We start from the raw sequence: 25,111 nt of genomic DNA on the forward strand, positions 1-25,111 counted from the left end.
GGAAATGAATGACGTAGGTAGAGAAGAGAGAGAGTGAGCGAGCGACAGACAAATCGAATGAGTTGTGAATGATATGAAGTTTTTGAACTGTGAATGACGTGAAGTGTGAGAACTGTGAAGTGTTTGAACTACCAGTTCATTGAAATTGAGTGGTCAGTTCACACTTCATAAGAGTGAAGCGTTCATTATGAACGACTCATTCACGAGCTACCCATCACTACTTCCGAGGCGATAAGAAATTCCAACTGTTCTCCGGAAGATTATGAAACATTACGTCCAAATATGTTACATGATACTGATGAACTCCATGGATATCGGTGGGCAACGCGTACGCCTGTATCTACCTTGCATCTACCTGAGTCCGATTTAGTACGGCGTCAACAAGAATCTTTCATAAAGCCTTCTGGTGAGAGTTCATCTCAGGTTTATCGCGAGTTGGAAAGTGAAGAGAGAGGTGTATCCAAAAAGGAATATGAAGGATGTGGCGTGTGAGAAACTGCTGGAGAAGATGTAGGAGATTGATCCCAAAGCAGACAGGGCCCTAGTGTGTACCGTAGAGAACGTAAGATACTCAATAGCAGCAAACAAGTAATAATTATCACCGCGCAAGCAGCTTCTGTGTCGGACATCCTCTCTCGAGAATTTAAAAAATGAACGGAGATTTGCACAAACCATTGCAACGTGTACGTATCAAAGTTTACGCAAACAAGGCGTTTCACAAACTCTTTGTTGCGCAAATTGTTTGATCGTGTATGGGGGCCTTAAGGGAGCTTAAAGAAGCAAGGCAGTGCGATTAATATCGGGACACAGGCTGGACGAAGCCGTGAACTGGTACGGTCACATGGTCGGTGTGATCCAGCATCGGCTGCAAGAACAGACCTCGACCTCATTCTAGATGGGGGACGACCACCAGGAGGATTTAACTGGTGGATGGACTGCCTGCAGAAAGACATGCAAGGATTTTTTAATGACAACCATAATCCTTTAACGAGTGTCCGTATAATATTTTAATAACACATCCAGGGTTTAGATATTTTAAGTGGAATGTAGTAATATAGAGTGGAAAGGTTTTTTGATATGTTATGTTGATATTGTATAATGGCTGATGAAGGGATTGGAAAAAACCCGAAACATGTACCTAAATTAATATGTGAATAATAATTAATTGTTACATATGTAAGAATTGAAAAGGCGGACGAATAGTCAATACGGACCAATCAGCCCAAAATGGTCAAAATCATAAATTCTGACATGCAAGTTGTTAGTGTTTACCCAGGTGACTAACTAGAAAAGTAGAGGGTAGCACCCTCCCTCAGACCTGGGAGATAAGGAGCGTTGAAGGTGGTGTTTGGAGAGAGTGGCCGTGGCCTATACTAGCAACTGTCCCGACATTTGCCTTAGAGCAGGGGAATGGAAAACCACGGAAACTATTCTCAGGACAGCCGACGGTGGGCACTAGCCCCTCTCCGTCTCCCGAATAAAGAGGCGCGGAGCCACGAGGGAGCAGTGGCCACCCCGCCTCTGCTCGATTGGCCGGTTGGAGTGCAGAGTTGTCGAACCACGGATCAGCAGCTGCCACTAGTAGGCCAAAAGCTACTCTGCATCCACCGACGACCAAACTGATGCAGTGGACATGATGAAATGGAGGAGAAATTGCAGAACGTTGGACTCCAATGAAAAGGGAGATACGCCAAGAAAAAGATGAAGATATACTGGATACTTTGGCGTAATTTTAAGGTACTGTGTCCATTAAAACAGTTTTTTAGACTTAACTTCAAGTGATTTCCTTTCGTTTCAAATCATTTCAAGGTTTTTAAAACAAAGTATACCGAGCTCGATGGCTGCAGTCGTTTAATTGCGGCCAGTATCCAGTATGCGGGAGATAGTGGGTTCGAACCTCACTGTCCGTAGCCCTGAAGATGGTTTTTCGTGGTTTCCCATTTTCACACCAGGCAAATGCTGGGGCTGTACCTTAATTAATGCAACGGTCGCTTCCTTCCCAATCCTAACCTTTTCCCTTTCTTCCGTCACCGGAAACCTTCCGTGTGTTTATGTGACATTATTATTATTATTTTTATTATTATTGTTATTATTATTATTATTATTATTATTATTATTATTATTATTATTATTATTATTAAAGCGACTTTATTGTGGTGAAGTTAGGGCTCCTGGACCTTTCTGACACATGTATATAAATGAGTATCTACTGTACAATATCATTTTTACAATTTAAGTATTGCAACAATTTACATTTTAATATATACTAACAGTATAAAAACTGAAATGACCTAACCTAGACATATGAAAACTAAAGTATAAATTACAACTACATTCACCGGGCGAGTTGGCCGTGCGGTTAGGAGTGCGCAGCTGTGAGTTCGCATCCTGGAGGTAGTGGGTTCGAACCTCACTGTCGGCAGCCCTGAAGATGTTTTTCCGTGGTTTCCCATTTTCACACCAGGCAAATGCTGGGGCTGTACCTTAAGTAAGACCACGGCCGCTTCCTGTCCTATCGTCGCCATAAGAACTATCTGTGTCGGTGCGACGTAAAGCAAATAACAAAAAAAGAATACATTCTCTAACACGTTACAATAAAAAATCATGTTCACTTTCATTCATGCATCCCATTCGCATTCAAGAAAGACTGGAAGTGCGTAAACAAGTAGCAAAAAAAAGTCTTGAACTGAAATTACGTTTCTCTGCTTTTTAGGAACATAACAATCAAAGTAACTCTGAAAGTGTTTTAAGACAATACCTTTCCTGCGTCGTGTATAAGTCCGGTGAGATGGAACCAGTCGTCATCAGGATGGTCTCTGCGGATACGTTCTGCTGTCTGGAAGGCGTGAACGATGTTGGGAACATCCGTGTCAGGGTCACTCTCGTCTACTAGCTCGTTCAGTTTCACCAGAACATCCATCATGGTGGCTTTCAAGTGGTCAAATTTGAGCCACTTCTCCATTCGTCCTGCAGCAAACATTTCTAGTCAGTAAAATATATAGCTCTTAGATGTATATAGAGTACTCTCTGCGTCTGACGAGAACTCGCGGCAGCACGAGTAACAGGTACAGTGGAAGTTCGATATACACTGACTAACAGAGCAAATGCAACACCAAGGAGGAGTGATTCGAAAGGGATGAAAGTTGGGGATAAAACAGAGTCGGCACGGAAGAATAATTGATGTTTATTTCAAACCGATATGCAGGTTACACAATGCGCACGGCATCGACTCGGTAGGATGTAGGACCACCGCGAGCGGCGATGCACGCAGAAACACGTTGAGGTACAGATCAATAAGAGTGCGGAGGGTGTCCTGAGGGATGGTTCTCCATTCTCTGTCAACCATTTGCCACAGTTGGTCGTCCGTACGAGGCTGGGGCAGAGTTTGCAAACGGCGTCCAATGAGATCCCACACGTGTTCGATTGGTGAGAGATCCGGAGAGTACGCTGGCCACGGAAGCATCTGTACACCTCGTAGAGCCTGTTGGGAGATGCGAGCAGTGTGTGGGCGGGCATTATCCTGCTGAAACAGAGCATTGGGCAGCCCCTGAAGGTACGGGAGTGCCACCGGCCGCAGCACATGCTGCACGTAGCGGTGGGCATTTAACGTGCCTTGAATACGCACTAGAGGTGACGTGGAATCATACGCAATAGCGCCCCAAACCATGATGCCGCGTTGTCTAGCGGTAGGGCGCTCCACAGTTACTGTCGGATTTGACCTTTCTCCACGCCGACGCCACACTCGTCTGCGGTGACTATCACTGACAGAACAGAAGCGTGACTCATCGGAGAACACGACGTTCCGCCATTCCCTCATCCAAGTCGCTCTAGCCCGGCACCATGCCAGGCGTGCACGTCTATGCTGTGGAGTCAATGGTAGTCTTCTGAGCGGACGCCGGGAGTGCAGGCCTCCTTCAACCAATCGACGGGAAATTGTTCTGGTCGATATTGGGACAGCCAGGGTGTCTTGCACATGCTGAAGAATGGCGGTTGACGTGGCGTGCGGGGCTGCCACCGCTTGGCGGCGGATGCGCCGATCCTCGCGTGCTGACGTCACTCGGGCTGCGCCTGGACCCCTCGCACGTGCCACATGTCCCTGCGCCAACCATCTTCGCCACAGGCGCTGCACCGTGGACACATCCCTATGGGTATCGGCTGCGATTTGACGAAGCGACCAACCTGCCCTTCTCAGCCCGATCACCATACCCCTCGTAAAGTCGTCTGTCTGCTGGAAATGCCTCCGTTGACGGCGGCCTGGCATTCTTAGCTATACACGTGTCCTGTGGCACACGACAACACGTTCTACAATGACTGTCGGCTGAGAAATCACGGTACGAAGTGGGCCATTCGCCAACGCCGTGTCCCATTTATCGTTCGCTACGTGCGCAGCATAGCGGCGCATTTCACATCATGAGCATACCTCAGTGACGTCAGTCTACCCTGCAATTGGCATAAAGTTCTGACCACTCCTTCTTGGTGTTGCATTTGCTCTGTCAGTCAGTGTAGTTGGGGACAAATCATGACGACCTCGCCTCACACCACTACTTTCCAGCGGAAGCTCGGTGTCTATTAGCGACTTATAGGATTTACTACCTCTACTGCAGCCAGAGTTGCCAAATCGGCTACTGCACTCTACACGAAGAAAGGGTAAATATTACAGAGAGTAAGAAAGAAAGTGGTTTGGCAGCCTTTTCAAAACAAACAAGGATCACTTAGAACTTGTTAACTCAGCAGGGTGCAGGGTGTGATTAACTACTGGCTTCCAGCTCGCTTCCAGGAACTGAGGCCGTCATGTTTTGTCCCCAACTATATCTCGAATGTTTCGTAAATCTTGTTTTTCCGTTTTTAAAAAATTTTCAACCATATTTTCCTTTTTAAAATAACATTCTTAGGAAAATTGCCTTTATTTGAAGTTTTGGCCAAGAAAGACTTATGTTCTATTGCCTCGTAGGGCTCCCGCCGCTTCCCACATCCTAACCTGGATTTAATTTTAATTTACGAGTGCTGCAACTGTCATTAATTTGTCTCATGCTTTGTTTATTTTATATTTCCTTTATTTTTTTGTGAATGCACTCAATAGCGGTTCAAATAATAATAATAATAATAATATTAATAATAATAATAATAATAATAATAATAATAATAATAATAATAATAATAATAATAATAATAATTGTACCGGGAGTACACCTCTACGCCGCACATTTAAATCTTGCGCCAATTAAAACTCGTCTACAGAAGAAACACTGAACTTGGAACTAAATCTACTTAAACTTTTCCTCAGAAGATGTCACCTCCTTAATTTTGTGATGGTGAAGTTTCCTGTACTGCGTGTATTTCAACTTGTTTTTGTTTTCCGTTCATCAAGAAATTTGGACATTCTCTCATAGAGGTCACTACAAAAAACTATGATCATGCACACTGGTGCGAAGTGAAGGAACTTTATTTGAAGAAATTTTGTATTCATAAGTTAGTTCGTTACTAAATTTCATTCATTCATTTTTGGTTTGGCAATATTTATCCTTTCTTTCCGCCTGTTTTGAATTATGTCTGTAATTTATTTCCAACCAATCACGTATTTCTTCTTCGATTTTGAGTGTAAATTTTGGTATCCTCCAATAAAATTCTGTGGGTGTGTTTTGATTATTCATGAAAGGTCTCTAACTTTCCCCGAGGGTTTATAAACTGCGGATTTTCAAGGCTCTTGGCCACTTGATCAACATCTAACTAAGTGTGTGTATGTGAAGCAGGAGGCGGGAGGTGCCCCTTTCATCAGGCAGCAGGTCTTCAGAAAGGTAATGGCCGTTTAACATCTTTATTTCTTGCTAGCTCCGCAGTTTAACCCGAGGGATAGGTCCGAAACTTTAACGATGTAACCTACTTTTATGTAATGTAATTTTCTGCCGGCTTATGTAAATATCTTTAACTGTAAATCGGGGATAGAGAGTGCTGTACCCTCTCGAGTCCCCTTCACATTGGTTTGAGGTGACTACGTTTGTAACTGGTCTTTTCCTTTTCCGTAATGTCTTAAATTATTCTTATACGAGTCACCTCCATAGACCCCTGTTTCATCGGCCTAGTGCCTTTTAGGTTTCAAGAATGCATATTTAGGAGTGCAAGTACACGCCTCCATTTAACTTGGTGTTCCGGGCCGTTTACTTAACCTGTTCTTTTTCTGCTAAAGCCCAGTAGGTTGGGTACGAGATACCCCCGTTTCATTTGTGTAAGTTGTGCCTTGATGGCAAGTAATTATAAAGTGTGATATTGCCTTGAGTAGGCTTGTGAACTGAGAGCACGTTAGCTCTTTTTCAAGTGTTGTAATAGTGCCTCTGGGGGGCGGGGGAGGGGGGGGGGGGGGCTGAAATTGTCATTGCTGGAGCTAGTGCTCCATGTATTAGTGATTTTCTGCCCTTGCATTAAAATTTGTGCTTTGGTAAAATTGAGCTAAGAGCTCAAAATTGTAAAACTAGGGGCGTGTAGCCCAAGAGTGTAAAAATCACTAAAATTTGGATCTTTCTTGTCTTGTTTCTAGTTTGTCATTGTACCTGATATATTATTGTGTTCACTTAGTGAAAGATTGTTAAGTTTGTTAAGATTGTTAAGTTTGAAATTCTGAAAAAGAAAAAATATAACCTTGGTTAAAGTTTTAAATTCCATTCTTGACTTTGTAGTTAGGCCCGTTCACCCCGGCACCTTCTTTCACCTCTGCTGATCCACCAACCACGGTAATAATAATAATAATAATAATAATAATAATAATAATAATAATAATAATAATAATAATAATAATAATAATAATAATAATAATAATAATAATAATACCATTACCTTTTACGAACTCCACTGTCTGGAAGGTATGCATCTTGTGGTAGGTCTCCCGAACTCTTCTCTTGATAGGATCCTCATCGTCCACCTCATAGTTTCGGAAGGCATTCAGCGCTTTGCCTGCATATATGGGCTCCGGTCGGAGATGTTCGGAAGGGTCGATCACGCTCTGGAAACGAAATTGTATGAACTTATTAGACAGACCACATTAAATACAGGGTTCAAACTTAATAATTAAGAGCTGACTATGTCTCTCTCGTGATAGTCCAAAGGGCAAAAGACTCGAATTCCAGTCCCGACGAAGATCTTCGACTTTGAATTATGAAAGCGTTAAGGAAAGATAACCTTTAAAGCCCATTTCCTTTTCAAGATCACCTTCTACGTTTATGTGGGGCCCGTTGAATACCCGGTTGTGTCGCATTTGCGATCAGTCCCATTTGCGATCACAGCAAAATTTGTCCCATTTGGGATCACTCCTATTACAGTGGAAAAAAAAAAAAAGAATGTGAAGAAAGACCAGTTCGTGTCCCATTTGCGATCACTGTAAAATTATCAGCAGCCTATCAGGGTTTTCCAACGTCCATGCAGCAGTGGGACTGCTAATTAAGGCGCACTCCACGCAACCGTGTGATAAGGATTCTCCCAACCCATCCCCTCTCTCTTGAACGTTTTTGAGGTAATATTAGTCTATAGTTTTTAACATACTGTAATTATTCCAGCTGTAGTCATGCATCGTTAATGTAGCTTTTGTTGTTATCTGCGTGCTTACTTACGACATGCAGGCCAATGAGACGAAGAGAGGCAAGCCTTGTGCTTTATAGGCCTATTATGGATGCTTTTACAGAAATTTACGGAAAAGTCAGGGATGTTTGATGACATGGGCTTTTTTACCGCTGGCTTTACGTCGGACGGACACAGGTCTTATGGCGACAATGGGATAGGAAAGGGCTTGGAGGTGGGAAGGAAAACGGCTATAGCCTTAATTAAGGTACACTTGCTTGTCGTGAAAATAGAAACCACTAAAAACCATCTTCAGGGGTGCCGACAATGGGGTTCGAACCCACTATTTTCGGAATGCAATCTCATCTTTTCGCGCTATCATTTTAAAGTTATAATTTCTTCAACTTATTTTAATCTAAACATTTTCTTAACATTAAGTTCTGAAATCTTGTACGTCTAATCCGAGCGTACAGACTAATTTTACTTATATAGGTGAAAGTAGGCTGAGTGGCTGCGCGTTTTAACGCGCTACGGCTATGGAGCCAAGCTCTGCATTCTAGAAACGCGTGGGTTTGAACCCCACCCTCGGCTGTTCTCAGAATGGTTTAATATTTTCACTTCCAGGCAAATACCGAGACAGTTCCTATCCACAGGCCAGAGCTGATTCCTTCCACCCCGTTACCCAATTTCATTCACCATAACACATTTCATCTTCATTAGCTTCTCAACTGAGGTGTGAGGAAGGGCATTCGGCCATAGAAATAGGCCGTATAAATTAATCTCATCTCATCCCCCACCGCATATCAAGAAAATGTTACAGCAAAATCCTTTGTTTTGAAATCGGAAAGTGTAAAATTCAACGGTTTTAATACGCCCATCTTTTGACTTACTTCTTAAAACTCATTTAACTGCCTTTACACCCACAACCATCTGGTAACTCTAAATAAAAGGTTCATTTGAGTCCTTTTTATTCTCTGTCAGTCCCGGTATTAACGCATTGTCTCAAACGGTAAATATCATAGTTTAGCCAGTTACTTGAGGGATGTCTTCCTGTACCAGTCCTTCAGTAGGGAATTCCCTCACAGCAACCTGACTGTATGTCACTGATAAGAGTGATCGCAAATGGGACTGATCGCAAATGATACTGATCGCAAATGGGACGACACTGAATACCCAGATTAAGTTTAAGTCTCGGCCGTGGGTTTAAGAGAAAGAGCCCTACTTTTCAAGATGGCACACTATAAAGTCCCAAAATATCTCAGGGTTACTTTAGACCGAACACTTTCTTGTATGGGTCATTCCATGTTTTTTTTTTTTTTTTGCTAGTTGTATTACGTCGCACCGACACAGATAGGTCTTACGGCGACGATGGGACAGGAAAGGGCTAGGAGTGGGAAGGAAGCGGCCGTGGCCTTAATTAAGGTACAGCCCCAGCATTTGCCTGGTGTGAAAATGGGAAACCACGGAAAACAATTTTCAGGGCTGCCGACAGTGGGGTTCGAACCTACTATCTCCCGAATACTGGATACTGGCCGCACTTAAGCGACTGCAGCTATCGAGCTCGGCCATTCCATGTTAAGAAAACGATTTTGCTGTTATAACAACAAGGTTGCCATATCGAGCGTTCCTGCTCACAACATAGCGGAGAAATGGCGGCGCATATATTGGTGAAACTCAGTACGGTATTTAATTTCAAGATAAAAGTAGAAAGAAATTAAGCTGAAAACTAGTTTCAGGAACTCAAGGGGACTGGGCCTTTAGGGAAGGCTAATTTTGATTTTCACATTAATACCGGAAAGCGGTGGCAAAAATAAAATGCGCTTAAGAAACAACAGTTAAGTAACAAAACTAAGCACAGATAAAAATCATAGCGAATTTCTGCATCTGTACAAGTCATGCCGTAACGCAGGGCCTCTCAGGGTGCATGCGCCGTGCAGTGCACGGGCGCAAGGTGCAGGAGACGACTTTACTAGGTTGACCAGAGTGCAAACTCCCATTCCACTTCCCCTACACCTGTCTCACCCGTTGGGCCTGTCTTCGCCTTCTCCACCTTCCCCGCTGATCCTCCCCTCACTGCGAAATGTTTATGTGCGGTGAGCGGGGACACTGTTGTATGAGACAACGTTACCGGTGTTAAAACACTCTTCTTTCAATTTGGTTTGAGCAGACAATTTATCTTCTCTAGCTCTTCTTTTCCTTTATCTTTGCAATGATACCAGTTATGCCTGGAACAAGGGACCGGCTGACAGCAATTTGAGAGGCTTCTTTAAATTACAATCAGAAATAGGCCTACTCGCACGCAATCTAGTTTTCGTACAAGTCAAAGCAGGAAAAAATACCGTTCACATATGCATGTAGAACCAAATATAGAAATAATCTTAGCTGCTTCTCGATGCAGCTTAGGAAAATCTTCCTTTGACAAATTTTCGTAGAATTTGAGCAAAGCCTTTGTATTGGAAAATAGATCTTTTTGATTAAATCACATAATTATTGGCTTTATCGTCACGACTGGCAAAGAAATACGACAGTTCCCAGTTCGACTGAAATGGACTTTCTGAAGTCTTTGCTTTCTTTGAAACAGGTTGCCCCATTATTTTGTTGTTGTCTTGCGCTTATCTATTTCACTGATAAACAAGCCGTCTATAACCGAACGCTTCGTCGTTCTAAGCGCACTACACCATCCGAGTCAAGCCGAGTTGAGTCGAGTCGGAACGATGCACAGTGCACGGAGTTTCTGCGCCTCGATATGCACCCGTGAGATTTTGAGCGTTTGAGAGGCCCTGCGCGTAGAGTATCGCTGCACACTATAGCATCAAAATATTGCGTAACAACTGCTGTACAGTACGAGAATATTAGAACACATAAAGCAAAGTCACCTCCGTACAGGCCATGAAGGCCCTTGGAGGAGTGGAAGGTAAAGGCTTGCGCCATTGTTACCTCGGCACGTGATGGGCTGGAGTGGTTGGCTCTACGCCCGGCCGCCTTTGCCCCCAGGAATTAACCTAGTACTCATTTTTGGTGTAGGCTGAGTGAACCTCAGGGCCATATGAACCTCCGAAAGTGGAAATCTCGTTTCTTAAATTTTAAGACTTCCTGACGGGGATTCGAACCCACGTCCTTCCTGGCGAACCGAGCACGCCTTTACCGCCTCGGCAAGGCAGCCCCTATTAGAACACATACACACTTAAATAGATCAACAGTGATAATCTGCCGGCGATGCCCAGTGTAACGGATTACGCATTACATGTACCAGAGCAACTAACAAGGGAAATTAAGGGAGGCCATTGTGCTTTTTCTCTTCGGATGTATTTATGAAGTAGAGAATGATACGTAGTCATTTTTAATAACTCACGAGAAAAATATGCTTCTTCCTTTTTCTTTCTTTCATAATACAGTATAACTTAAAGTACATTATAATATTCATTAACCACGAATAATTATGGATGTGTAAGAGGGGCTGTGTTCACTCCTTGTAGGTCCATAAGAGCAATATTGTTTTCTTAACATGGAATAACCTATATAAAGCATTGTCTGAACATCAAAAACAAAGTGGCTGCCAGGATTAATATGGTACGGAAGATGACTGGAACAACCTGGAGTCAGACACAGTGAGAACCTCAGCGTTAGCATTAGGTCACTCGGCAGCAGAGTAGGCCTACGCTTGCCCAGTATGATACAGATCTTGCCATACCAAAGAAGTAGACGTAGCAATTAATGAAGCGTGACGCATCATCATAGGCTGTCAAAGACCTACACCGCAAGAAAAATTGTAATATCTGGCTGGCATTGCACCTTCTGATATCTGACATGAGGTAGCAGCCCGTAAGGAGACCCCATCATTAAAATCCCAAGCTCATCCACTGTATGGGGCCTGTTTCATAAAGCTACAAGTCTACAAGTTACCAGTAATTTTTCATACAAGTTTTTGAAAAAATTAATTCCTGTTTCCTAAAAGCACTTGTAGGTACAAGTGTATTTATACAAGTTACAACACTTGTCAACAAGTCAAAATTCATGTTGTGTTTCACAAAGATACTTGTAGAGTACAAGAACTGGTAGAAAATACAATTTTTCTTACAAGTTTTTAGACATGTAAGATTGAATACAAGTCTGTGTAATTTGCTGTTAAATACTCAATAATCAATTAGTTTTCAAGCTTTGTGTTAATTTTTGTGTGGAAATCTATTTGTTATAAAGTAGCAACGATAATGATGAAGATATAATAGGGGATGGATAAAGACGTAAAAGAACTTTCTGAAGTAGAGTTAACATGGCTTTCACAAGCTTTTATGAATACAATGAAAGATTTAGAATGAGTTCAGTAAAACTGGAGTCACTTCTACAATATGTGGGTAATCAACTTCATCATGCAATTAACAGAAACTGTGCTCTGTCCCCAAAATAACAGTTACTTATAGTATTACACTGGTTAAGAAATGAGGGCAATATCATGCAGTAGGTGATATGCATGGTGTATCAAAATCTAGTGTGTGCATAGCTGTTCATTCAGTTGTGAATGCAGCGAATATTGTCAAGTTTCCCACAGTTGTTGACTGGCTATTGCTCATATGCCTCAAGTATGTGGATGTATTGATGGAACACTAATAAACATTGATGCTCCTGTGGTAGTACATGAGAGCGACTTTGTTGATAGGCATGGGAACCATTCCATAAATTGCATGGTAGTGTGTGGGCCAAATCTTAAGTTTTACTATGCAAGTGCTAACTGGCCTGGAAGTGTGCTTACCTAAAATATCAAATGAAATAATGTCTTATAAAGGTAAAAAGATATAGTAAAATAATGTCATATAAAAGGCAGATATTTACACAGACAAACTCCTTTAACGTTTAATATACAGGAGAAAATAATAAAATATAAATGAAAAATCATAAATTTGCTTCTTCAGCCACTTAATTTGTTAAAATATTATATACCCCCTCCCCCTCCCCCCTCTTTTACATTCTCATCACACTTTGTAAGGTCCTTTGCGTATTGAGACTTGAGTAGGCCCAAGTCTCTCAAGTTTCAAAGCTTCCAATTTTGATTTATACATTTTTATTTCCAACAGTTCATTCTGAAGGGCTATCTTCTTTCTCCTTTCAATTTCTAAATAATCTGTGGGGTGAGATAAAGCCTCAGAGGAAATTCTCTTCCAGAGATAAGGCAATTTTATGAATATTCCTCCACTCTCTAACTTTGTCTTCTTTCGTGAGTGAAGTATAGAAAGCTCCTAACAAAATTTCGTTCGCTTCCCTGATTTTATTCAGGATTAACATTTTATTTGCAACTTGTTGCTGTTTAGAATTACTCATGTTTGACTCCACTTGGCTATCTTACAGAAATCAGCTGACTTGTAAGACTTGTAGTAAAATGTACCAACTTTACAATTGTAGAAATTTTGTTTATGAAAAGAAATTTTCCTACAAGTGTAGGAACATCCACTTGTAACTACAACTTGATGCTTGTAGGCTTGTAGCATTATGAAACAGGCCCATGGACTCCAAATAGAACCATCACGGTTAAGTTCACGCAAACGTTTCTTGAAGGCCACATCGAAACTTGAAGGAACACAACAGCAAGCAAGACTCACTTTGTGGCGAGCTAGAATTTAGCACCTTCCAGAATGGAAAATACCTCCTGAAGAATGGTTGGAGATCTTTAAATAGGCCGTGCTCGGGTGTTAAAAGGTGCAATCTGCAAAACTGGGGATTCTGTTTTGTGTGGCTGCGGTGAAGTGCATACTACGGCCCATCTGTTAGAATGCCATCTTCGTCCTGCCACATGTACTGAGAAAGAGCTGCTTGAGGCGACGAGGAATGCACTCGACGTCGCTAATTTCTGGTGCACCACAATCTGAGCCTTTGCTGCACAGTTTATCTTTTTCATATTTTATAGACATTTTTGTACATACAGTATGTTTGTATGTATGTAACTCTGCTTCTGACACGATATAAATAAAAACCCTCACTCATCCTATTTGAAAACACCACTAGAAATTTTCGGGATACGAACCCAGAATATTTCGGTTGGGAGCTGAATAGCTATAATCCGTTCACGGGATCTGTGAAGTAAGGTCGCGCATGACGTCATTAGAGTGTGGAACAGTGGTGTTTTCTGGCCTGGTTGTATTACAGCACTCGAGGCCTTAGAGGATGGTTGCCTAGTTGTTCTTCCTCTTAAAACAATAATCACCACCACACCATCAGAAGGCCAGAGCTCTACTGACTGAACTACCCAGCTCGGCTCACAGGCTTCAGTCCAATTTTATGACAAGAATTTTTCTTTTAAAAAATCGATGTCTTCAGTTTCGTCACATTTAGCTGTAGACCTTTTGGCTCTTTCTCCTGAAATATGATAGCTCCTTCTTCGAACCTTAGAGATTCATATCACCGAGCTCGATAGCTGCAGTCGCTTAAGTGCGGCCAGTATCCAGTAATCGGGAGATAGTGGGTTCGAGCCCCACTGTCGGCAGCCCTGAAGATGGTTTTCCCCGGTTTCCCATTTTCACACCAGGCAAATGGCGGGGCTGTACCTTAATTAAGACCACGGCCGATTCCTTCCAATTCCTAGGCCTTTCCTATACCATCGTCGCCATAAGACATACCTGTGTCGGAGCGACGTAAAGCAGAAAAAAAAAAGAGATTCATATCCGTCCTGGATATTTGAAAATAAGATTTTCAGGTTTTTCTTCCAAACTAGATACCAACTCCTTAGACGGGGATGTCTTTATATCGTCAGACTATTGAACATAGAATTCCATACTTCAACGGCACTAGTTTGTTTCGTGCCGTTTTCCAAGACAGTTCCACAGCTCAAGTTCAGCCACTGGTCGGCGAAGTAGTCGAAAAAATCTTTCAAATATCGTTCTTTCTTTCTTTCTTTCTTTCTTTCTTTCTTAATCCATTTACCCTCCAGGGTTGGTTTATTCCTCGGACTCAGCGAGGTATCCCACCTCTTTCGCCTCAAGGGCAGTGTCCTGGAGCGTGAAACTTTGGATGGGAGAATACAGCTGGGGAGGAGGACCAGTACATCGCCCAGGCGGCTATGCTATGCTAGGCAGGGGCCTTATGGGGGGATGAGAAGATCGGTAGGGATAGACAAGGAAGAGGAAAGGAAGCGGCCGTGGCCTTAAGTAAGGTACCATCCTGGCAATTTCCTGGAGGGGAAGTGGGAAACCACGGAAAACCACTTCAAGGATGACTGAGGTGGGAATGGAATCCCCTCTACTCAGTTGACCTCCCGAGGCTAAGTGAACTCCGTTCCAGCCCTCGTACCATTCAAATTTCGTGGAAGAGCCGGGAATCGAACCCGGGCCTCGGGGGGTGGCAGCTAATCACGCTAACCACTACACCACAGAAGCGGACATCTTCCAAATATAATGAATAAAAATTCACCCTCACTGTAGAGAAGTAAGGAACGGACACAAAGCTAACGAACTTTTAAAAAAATGTTCGTTTTTAAAACCCCTGTCACCTATGCAGTTACATTCACTTTTACACTTCTCGGATATTTTGAGACTCATTAGCGTATTTGTTTCGGCTACATATTTTTTGCGGATATTTTGAAGCTGATTTCTGTTAATTTCCTGTTCGGATATTTTGTGACCGCACCGAAACTGACTGACTGACTGACTGATTCATCATCGCCGAGCCAAAACTACTGGAAATAAAGAAACGAAATTTTGGGGATACATTTATATTAGAGTGTAGGTGCTCACTAAGGGAGGAATTTTTTTATATTCCGTCGCTAAGGAGGTGAAAAGGGGGGGGGGTGAATTGTTTATATATATATGCTAGTTGTTTTACGTCGCACCGACACAGATAGGTCTTACGGCGACGATAGGACAGGAAAGGGCTAGGAGTAGGAAGGAAGGGCCGTGGCCTTAATTAAGGCACAGCCCCAGTATTTGCCTGGTGTGAAAATGGGAAACCACGGAAAACCATTTTCAGGGCTGCCGACAGTGGGGTTCGAACCTACTATCTCCCGAATGCTGGATACTGGCCGCACTTAAGCGACTGCAGCTATCGAGCTCGGTGGTGAATTGTTTAAATGAGTATATCTGTATCTCAAAAACTTAAAAGTTTACAGACGTAAAAATTGGTATTTGAAATCTCCTTTAAAAATGAAACACTTGTTTTTTTCTGTTTTTGGAAAATACAATTCAGGGGGGGGGGCAGGAGCGACAAAGTGGTGAATTTAAAAAAAAACACTTTATCTACAGTATACCTCAGAAATGTAACATGTTACAGACGTGAAAATTGGTATTTGAAACCTCACGTAAAAGTAAAGAAACATGGATAATTTGTTTTCGGAAAATCCACTGAAGAGAAACGGGAAAAGTGGGTGAATTTTTAAAATAAATATATCTACAGCATATTTCAGAAGCTTAACATGTTACAGGCGTGAGAATTGGTATTTGGAGTCTCATTTTAAAAAAAAAGTACTTACTTTTTTGTTTCCGGAAAATCCACTTAAGAGGGGTGCAGGAATTGAAAATTTAGTTGAATTCTTTGTATGAGGGTACTTATAATTCAAAAAGTAAAGATGATGCAGACGTGAAAACTGGTATTTGGAATCTCCTTTAAAAATAAACATGACTGTATTCTTTTTGTTTTCGGAATCCACTTAAGGGATGAAAGAATTGAAACATTCGTGTAATTACTTGTATCAAGATACTTATATCTTAAAATAAACTACACAAACGTGAACAAGTACTATTTGGAATCTCCTTTAAAAAATAGGAAAACACGCAATTTTGGGGAAATATCAACATGTGTTGGGGCGGGGTGTGAAATAGGAGTTGAATTCTTTTCATGAGGATACATACAGTATATCTCAAAAACTGAAGATGTTACAGTTGTAGTAATTGGTATTTCGAAATTCCTTTATACATACAGAAAGACGCATTTTATGGTTCTGGAAAAATTCACTAAAGGGGCAGAATGAAAAAAGTGAACAAATTGAATTCGTTTCACGGGGATACTTTTATCTCAAAAACTGAAGATTACAGACGTAAAAATTGGTATTTGGAATCTCCTTTAAAAATAAAGAAACACTCATTTTTGGGGGTAGGAAATGAACTCAACGGGAGGGGGGGGGGGGTGAAAAAGGAGTTGAATTCTTTTTATGAGGATACTTATATTTTTTTTCGGAAAAGGCACTTAACGGTGGTGAAAAGAAGTGAAAAAAAGAGTTGAATTGTTTTTAAGAGGACACTTATATCTCAAAAACTGAAGATGTTACAGACGTGGAAACAGGTATTTGGAATCTCCTTTAAAAATAAAGAAACACGTTTCTTTTTTCGACTTCAGAGAAGACTGTTTCTCACATGTACAGTTGTATATCGCATGGCCATCTTAGCCCCAAAAGGCAATACCACAAAGGTGGTTTATAAAGAGTTTCAGGGATAAATGAAACTCAGTTTTTCGGTGAGGTTTTATACTTTAGGGATTTTCAGATAATGTCTTAGTACAGTACCGTTGAACGATTACCTTGATCAAATTACGAAATCCACCCGAGCGAAGGCGCGGGTAACTGCTAGTCTCTGATACTATTGGGAAACTGTCCGTAGATATGAAATGAAATATGCTTGTTGTGGTTGTTCAACACTATTTTCTTTAACTAAATAACAGAAAGTAACCGGCTTCTCAATGTGTTTGACTAGTTAGCCATCTTAGCAAGACTTTCAAGAGATAAGATAGGTAGGGAATGACTTGGCCTCAACAAATATAGAGTGCAGGGTTACGATGGAGCGGCTAACAGAAGTGGAAAGTATAATGGACTTCAAGCAAAGATTAAGGGACTGGTAGCAAATGCAAATTTTATCCATTGTGCAGCCCAGAATCTTAATCTGGTGCTAAGTGACTCGCTTTCCGGTATTTCTGAATTGCGACAATAATAGTAATGGCGTATGGCCTGCGGAGAGGCCTGGTGCGGGTCTTTTTCTCGTAGACGGCCTATTATGCGATCTACATGTCTGTGAAGATGAGGGCCCTACCTAGGATGATTTCTAATGCTGAATACGCCACACATACCCAGCCTCCGAGCCATTGGAATTAACCAATTAAGGTTAAAATCCCCGACCCGGCCGGGAATCGAACCCGGGACCCTCTGAACCCAAGGCCAGTACGCTGACCAACGAGTCGGACATTGCCACAATGCTATTATGTTATTCAGTCGGCATGTGCGAGCCTACGTTTCCTTCGGTGAGAGCTTGCCTCGTTGGCAGCAAACAGAATAAATATGTGTGTGTGTGTGTGTGAGAGAGAGAGAGAGAGAGAGAGAGTGTGTGTGTGTGTGTGAGAGAGAGAGAGAGAGAGAGGGAGGAAGGAGAGACTTTAAAGGAATTATACGTGATGAGATGGTCACCAGCTTTCACTGAGTCTTGGCTATTAGAAATAACTTCCCCTCTGTTACGGGATGTCTAAATGCTGCATATTCCGAAATCGTTAGAGGTAAGTGAGGCACTGTCACTCATAAAGCAACTCAGTAAATTCGATTTTGTGTTGCTGTTTACTTTGCAGAATCTTCAAAAGTATTACAGAGGGAGTCACGTGATATTAACTTTGCTTCGTCGTTGTTAAGAAATGTGTACAATACCTTGTCGCATTTGAATCAGAATTTTTCCTCTTTTCTAGAAGAAGCAAAGGAACTGGCTAGGTCATGGAAAATAACATACGAATTGCAACCAACACGTCTGAAAGTAGTCAAGCGTTTCTTTCATGAACTGTCGTGCGATTCAAGAATTACCGATACCCTAAATGACTTCCAGTTCACGATTCAACGGTTCTCTTTATATAATTACACAATCAGAAGATCGTTTTTTTAGTGAACCGTTCTGGAGAGTGTTTTCATTTCTCTTGCCCAAACATTTCATAAATCTTACTCGAGAAGAATTGAGAAATAAAATACAAAGATTAAATATCTCATTCTCAGTCAAGTCCAGTCATCTACATTCTTGTTATGTGAGAACATAAGCAGCAAAAAAAAAAAAAAAAAAAAAAAAAATTGAAAAACTTTAAACCACTTTTCCCTTTGTGAAAGTCAAATGATCATAAATATGTCTTTCGATCATGGCCATCCATCAACGTCTGCTAATTTCAGATGTCCATCAGCCACAAGTCGTAGCCTACACGGTTGCTATACTGTTAATAATAAGAGTTGGTGTCTGACATTTCTTAGAGGGTGGTCCGTTTACTGCCTGCCGAGGCGGGATAAAGGAAGTGGCTGTGTGTTTGGCATGGAAACGAGTGTCGGGCGACTGCGGTTGCCATAGAGATAAAACTTCAGGGCAGCTCGTCTTGCTGGGAGTTGCCGAACCTGTCACTGTCACTGATAAGAACCTGATTGTACAAGAGTGATCGCAAATGGGACGACACCACTTGGCCAGGTAGTCTACAACAGATCACAGCGGTCAGAATGAAGGAACAAGTGAGCCGGAAGCGAGGGGTAAGAGCATGTAGAAAGGAATGCTGGAATGTGGCAACATCGTGAAATGGCACGTGCAGTGCTCCTCCCTCCAACTTTACCTGTCAGACGCCAACTTTAGTTAAGTCTAGTATAGACCTCGGAACTCCAAGAGTACCTATGGGATTCCAAGTGAAACCCTGCAAAAAATGCAAACAGGGAATAACTCCACCCTGCCCTTCTGTCGCTGGTCATGCTTGACCTGTCCCTTTCTACTCTATAGAGGGGCGTGTTCCGTCACGAGCCAATCGAAGTGAAGATTGCCCAATATTGCCGAATAGTGGCCGCAGGTCAGTTTTTGCCTACTGCAGCCTTCACGGGGGAGGGGGGGAGGGGATTTGCGTTAAGCTAACATTGAGCTGCTCGCTCGCTCGGACGCTTTCATTCCCCACCCTGAGGGGGTGGAGCGGGCCGCCTAGAGGGTGTCACCCTCTCCCTGGCCAAGGAATTGGAGGGGGTTGTTTTGGATTGGAGGAAGACGGAGATGGAGAAGAAAAGGATTAGTGCTTCTGAGGATATGTTGAAGTGCAAGAATGACTGGAGGCGGGTGTAGGATTACTTTTTATTACCGTATATTGTATTTATTGGTTTATTTTGGTGCCATTTTTTGGTTTGTTGCACGGGTAATATAGGGCATCGGGATATTCTATGAGCGTTTTTTCTTTTTTCTTTTTTCCTTTCTTTTTTCTTTTTTTCTTTTTTCTATTTGTATACAGACATTATGGATAGCTGGATACAACAAACCATTGAGGTGCATTCCACGTTAAGAAAGCAGTATTGCTCTTACGGACCTACAAGGAGTAATTTAATGTATTGTGAAAGATAGATACATAGCCTACATTTGTAGGGAGGAAGCACAGTGGCGGGAACAGCCATCACTTCGTTGCCTTCCTTCATTTTCCTTCTTCTGTGTTGCTCTGGTACAGTACAAGCCTCGTGCAGTCCCTCACTCTGTGAACCGCCGGCAGCTCACTTCATTAGTCAAGTCATCTACAGTATTTATTTGTTGCGTGTGTGTTTTTAGGCTTTAAATCAGTGCGTAGGGGAAGGTCGGGAGGTATCGGACGGCGGCTGGTATCGGACAATTCACAGATGTCTTTGTTAGCAGCATGTGGCAGAACCTGTTTACCTACACACAGGTCCGCCTGCATGTTTGAAGGGTGGGTACATCCTTTTCAGTCGAAAGGCAGAGTCGTTTATGGGTGGTGGTGTATTTTTGTCCTTTGTGTGATTTTCGGCCGGCACGGATTTACTTTTACCAAGAAGTAGCAGTAACAAGGACAAGTTGCATTGAACTTTAAGTACATTAGTAGAAGCAGTATTCCTTACCCTGTAATATCGTGGGTTTAGAATCAGTTTCTTTTCGAACGTTCAGTTCCTGTTCTTTGTTAAGGGAGTCATTCGGGCGCTATCGGACACGAAACTGGCGTGCGGTATCGGACACATAGGTTGCAGTTCCGTCCGGGTTACTGATAGTACTATCCTTTGTTTTATGTAAGCATGGGGAAGATACGAGGATAATGGGAAGAAAGCAATATAATATTAGCAGTGAATAGTGTCAGGGACGATAAAATGAGTATTAGAGAGGCCAGTCAATGTTCCTCTGTTCCACAAAAGCACGTTAGATGATAGAATTAAAGCTCTTGAAGCTGGTAAAGAGATTCCAATAAAAGCGTGTACGGCGAACAGTGAGACTTTTCAGAGAACATTCTCAGATGAAGAAGAGAATGACCTGTACATGCATAGGAAGGCCCCGACAGTCAGCTCATGCCACTCATCAAAACAGAATTTTTAAAACTTGTGTATCAATTTCCTGAGGAACTGAGAGCTGAACATAGGTTTAATAAAACTAAAATGATGGCAGGAAAGACCCTTTTTATGATTTTATGAAGAGGCATTAAGACCTCCGTTGAGGACGGCTGAGTCTATCAGCTTGCAGCGAGCAGTAGGCTTCAACAAGGAGCAAGTGGACATATTTTTGATAAATTAAATGATCTTGTGACTAAATATTTGTTTAGTCCATCAAGAATCTTCAACGCTAATGAGTGTGATATTTGCAGAATGGCTAAACGTTAATTTGTTTTATTTTGAATGTGAAAAAAAATAATTTTTTGTTAAAGAAGATTGACCGTCCGATAACACCCTCCATTTTTCAAACCTACGAAAGTGTAATGACCTCTTTAATTTGTTAATATTGTCCGTGTTTTTAATTGTGATTAAATATATTCTAGTGAGTACGTTGATACAAGAATATAGATGCTTATAAAATGCATTACATGAATTTTTTCCTATTCCATACACAAATTATGGCAGAAAAGTTAAACTGTCCGGTACCTCCCGACTTTCCCCTAATTGTCTTGTGTTGAGTGAGAGTTATGCGATAAGCTTACGTGTGTGATTTCTTTCTTTAATATTAATACTGTGATCTTTTGTAGAGTCATCTACAGTATTTATTTGTTGCGTCGGTTTTCTAGCCTTTATCGCCTGGAGGAATTTATTAAATGCAATATAATGCATCCCTCACCCCTCAAGCTCATACAAATTATTTGTCTATTTTTTTCGCCCAGTTTGCCTTACACTTCAATGCTGAGGATTTTTTATGTGCCTTAGTTTCCCTCTGTGTACAAACCAAAAATACCTCTGTAAAACTCCCGTCCCCTTTAGTTCATAAAAATAATTTGTAGCTTAGTTTATTCCGCTTTTTGTCTTGAACTTAAATACTGAATGTCACTAATTTATGTGCCGCCGTTTTCCCGTGGAGGTGTTGAGCAGAGCCGTTGGATATGGCAACTGCATTGTCATAAGAGCAATACTGTTTCCTTTCTGTCACTGCTAACGCCTTGACTGAGCTCGATAGCTGCAGTCGCATAAGTGCGGCCAGTATCCAGCATTCGGGAGATAGTAGGTTCGAAACCCACTGTCGGCAGCCCTGAAAATGGTTTTCCGTGGTTTCCCATTTTCACACCAGGCAAATGCTGGGGCTGTACCATAATTAAGGCCACGGCCGCTTCCTTCCCATTCCCAGCCCTTCCCTGTCCCATAGTCGCCATAAGACCTATCTGTGTCGGTGCGACGCAAAGCAACTAGCAAAAAAGAAAGTAGCTAACGCCTTGATAACACCGAGGCCAGCGTTGTAGTGTTTCTCTGTAATGAGTGCGATATTTTCGCTGATACCATTGTTGGAACATGTTATCCTATCGGAAGTGAGTTATCTCCGCCTGTTAAGTGACGGTAAGAGATAAAAACGAAGTTGTGCCCTACTCTCTTATCTCATTGCCTGGCCATCCACCCATACCCAATATTACAACCTGCACGGTTGCTAAGAAGGAGCGTAACGTTAGGGCACTCAGGGCCAGCAATGCAGCAGGCCCGGGCCCTTAAGGAGACCCGCTGACTCCTCGCAAAAACAGTCAGGACAGTTTTGTAAAACCAGTAGAAATAATTCGTTTTTACAATTTTTTTCTTAGAGGAATTGCATACTGTAATTGTACTGAATGAAACACAGCACAGCTGTAAACAGTACTGACCCTCGCCGTCTCTCGCAACACAGCGACATGCTCCTCACGAAAGACCTTCAACCAAATTATTTTAAAATAATTATATCAAATATATTAAACACTGCATTTAACAATCTTAATGTGCCTTAATTACTAATCCCTTCGTTTGTATAGCTTGTAACCGTCCAGGCTTCTCCAGCCCTACTAATTTAAGATAATATCATTTTACGCGATATCATTTGATATCAAGTTTATCCGCCATCGGCAATTATTCGTAATAACATATTTATTCTACGTCAATAAGGTTTTTTGCAATCGTATTGTATATATTATAAACCCATTTATTATTTATTATTATATTATGAAAGATAGGAATTTATTATGTATTGGATTTGGTTAATATGTTGAAATATTGTTGTTGTCATTTCATCTCATATTTGTGTATACGGAGAAGGTTATTCTTGAGCGTGGAAAATTACATGAGTCATGGGTTTAACTCATGAGCCAAGGCTAGTAAACAGTGACCCGCGCGCGAGGCTTGCAAGCTGGTCAGCAACATCATCGCCACGCCTACTGGACTTGTCAAGAAAGAAGAGAAGGGGAGTTGATAATTCGAGCTATCGAATCAGATACTTCGTTGTATATGAGTTTTGAGATTGAACTGTTACCAAGAGTGGGGGTGAGCCCGGATATATACAGATTCTCACCACGAGAACGGCACCTAACAACCTAACTACAACTTCTGCTGTGAACCTAACTACAACATCTACTGTGAACGACGTTATTGATTCTGAGACGGTATGTGCTCGCTTCGAGACATTGTGTGGTCGCTCCGCGACATAGTTATTTTGTACAATGTGTTATCGCTTCGATACAGTACTTAGATGCGGTTATGTTATCGGATCTGCGTGAGACGAAACAAGCTTACGGCTTGTGTTATATTCAGTAAGTCTTCGGGACGAAGAACTATGTTTAGTTCAAGTCTACGGAATTTGGTACAAGTCTGTACCGTATAACTATTATAGCTCAGTTGGATTGAGATTTCTACTAATATGGAAAAATTCATATCTCTGAATTTTCTCCTCATACGATCAACGCTGATCAGCTTTTACAAGTATAGGGCCAATGTATAATTTAAAGACTAGGCAATTAGGGAGTGCTAGTCCAGATAGCCCGTACCATATCAGAGAAGGAAGGAAGGATGTCCATGGAGCAAATTCTACATTGAGAAGAAGAGAACGAGTAACCACGGAAACCAGATGACTTCAACGGAAGCTGCAATTGGTGAGCTTCAATTAGATAAAGCAAGCATTTAGTAAATTCAGTAAAGTAAATTCTAAATTCCTCCACGCTTTAAGGAACTTTTCCGATTCATCTCATTATTTTAGTATAATAAATTAATTTGTATTTTTATTGCGTTAATTTTCTTTGTTAAGCGATACTTAATGGTTAATTATTTAAAATCCTACCGCTGTGATTTAAGTATAAGTCTCTATGCTAGTAAATATAAATTTCGGTTTACAGTTTTGTTTAAAACTGTAACCCTGGCGCCCAAACATCACATAGAGAAATGGGGAACCATGGAATGTTAATTGTTTCTATTTGCGTGGCAATTTGCGGCCAAGTCACAAATAGTTTATTTGATATTCATGTGTCCCCAGGTAATAACTTTCATCTGCCCAAGTGTCTTGATGAGGGGTCGAACAGTTACAAGCTTGACAGTGTGATAGTACATATATCAGACCCTCGCACTGTATTTAGAAGTAAGAGATATTATTATTATTATTATTATTATTATTATTATTATTATTATTATTCCGGGGTATCTGTGGAACGCAGAGAGGTGAAAGAAGGTGTTGGCTTAAATTAGTCTAACTACGATATAAAAATTAATTTAAAACTTTAAATAAAGGTTATATTTCTTTTAGAACAATATTTTCAGGTAGGCTACTGGTAATCAGGTACAAAATAGAAAACCCAAGGATAAGTAGTTTACAAATTTTGAGCTTCAGGCTCCCAATTTACAAGTATCCATATGTGAAATTTAGATAGATAAGTATAGAAATCTCCCAAACTACCATTTAAGAGCACATTGTTCCAGCGGTTACAAAACAGTCTTCCAAAGGCACCCTCAATATTACAGCAATCACAGAAAGGAGCTTACATGCTCTAGAACATTACCCAAGGAGACTGCGCTCCCAATTTCTTACAAAATCTTACGTATTTCTGGCCTCTCTAGGCCCAACTTGCAATTTTACAATTTAGTACACGGGCTAACTAGTACCCAACCTACTGGGTCCTCGTGGAAAAAGAACAGGTTTAATTACTGGCCCGAACACAAATGAATGGAGGCGTACACTTACACTCCTAGAAAATTTAGTATAAAATCCTAATTGGGCTCTCGGCCCGATGATACAGGGGCTAATCCCAAGCTACTGAGGTGACTCGAATGAAGGTTAATTTAATGCTTTACGGAAAAGAGAAACAGTTACAAAATCGTAGTCACCTCAGGATAAATTGAATGGGAACTCGAGAGGGTAACACACTCTCTATCCCTGATTTAAAGATAAAGACTTTTATGAAGTTTACATTAGAAAAGAAG

General features: G+C 41.5%; 1 protein-coding gene across 1 annotated transcript in view; it reads right to left on the reverse strand.

Moving 5' to 3' along the window:
• Positions 1-25,111, reverse strand: part of LOC136866525 (inositol oxygenase) — a 59,207-nt gene that overhangs the window by 15,124 nt on the left and 18,972 nt on the right. The window contains exons 2-3 of the mRNA XM_067143572.2: positions 6,829-6,994; positions 2,759-2,967 (exon numbers count right to left, since the gene is read on the reverse strand). Of these exons, the coding sequence (XP_066999673.2) occupies positions 2,759-2,967; positions 6,829-6,994 (375 nt within the window). The remainder of the gene's footprint in view (positions 1-2,758; positions 2,968-6,828; positions 6,995-25,111) is intronic.

Source organism: Anabrus simplex, chromosome 3, assembly GCF_040414725.1.
Source record: "Anabrus simplex isolate iqAnaSimp1 chromosome 3, ASM4041472v1, whole genome shotgun sequence".
NCBI classification, from domain to species: Eukaryota; Metazoa; Arthropoda; class Insecta; order Orthoptera; family Tettigoniidae; genus Anabrus; species Anabrus simplex.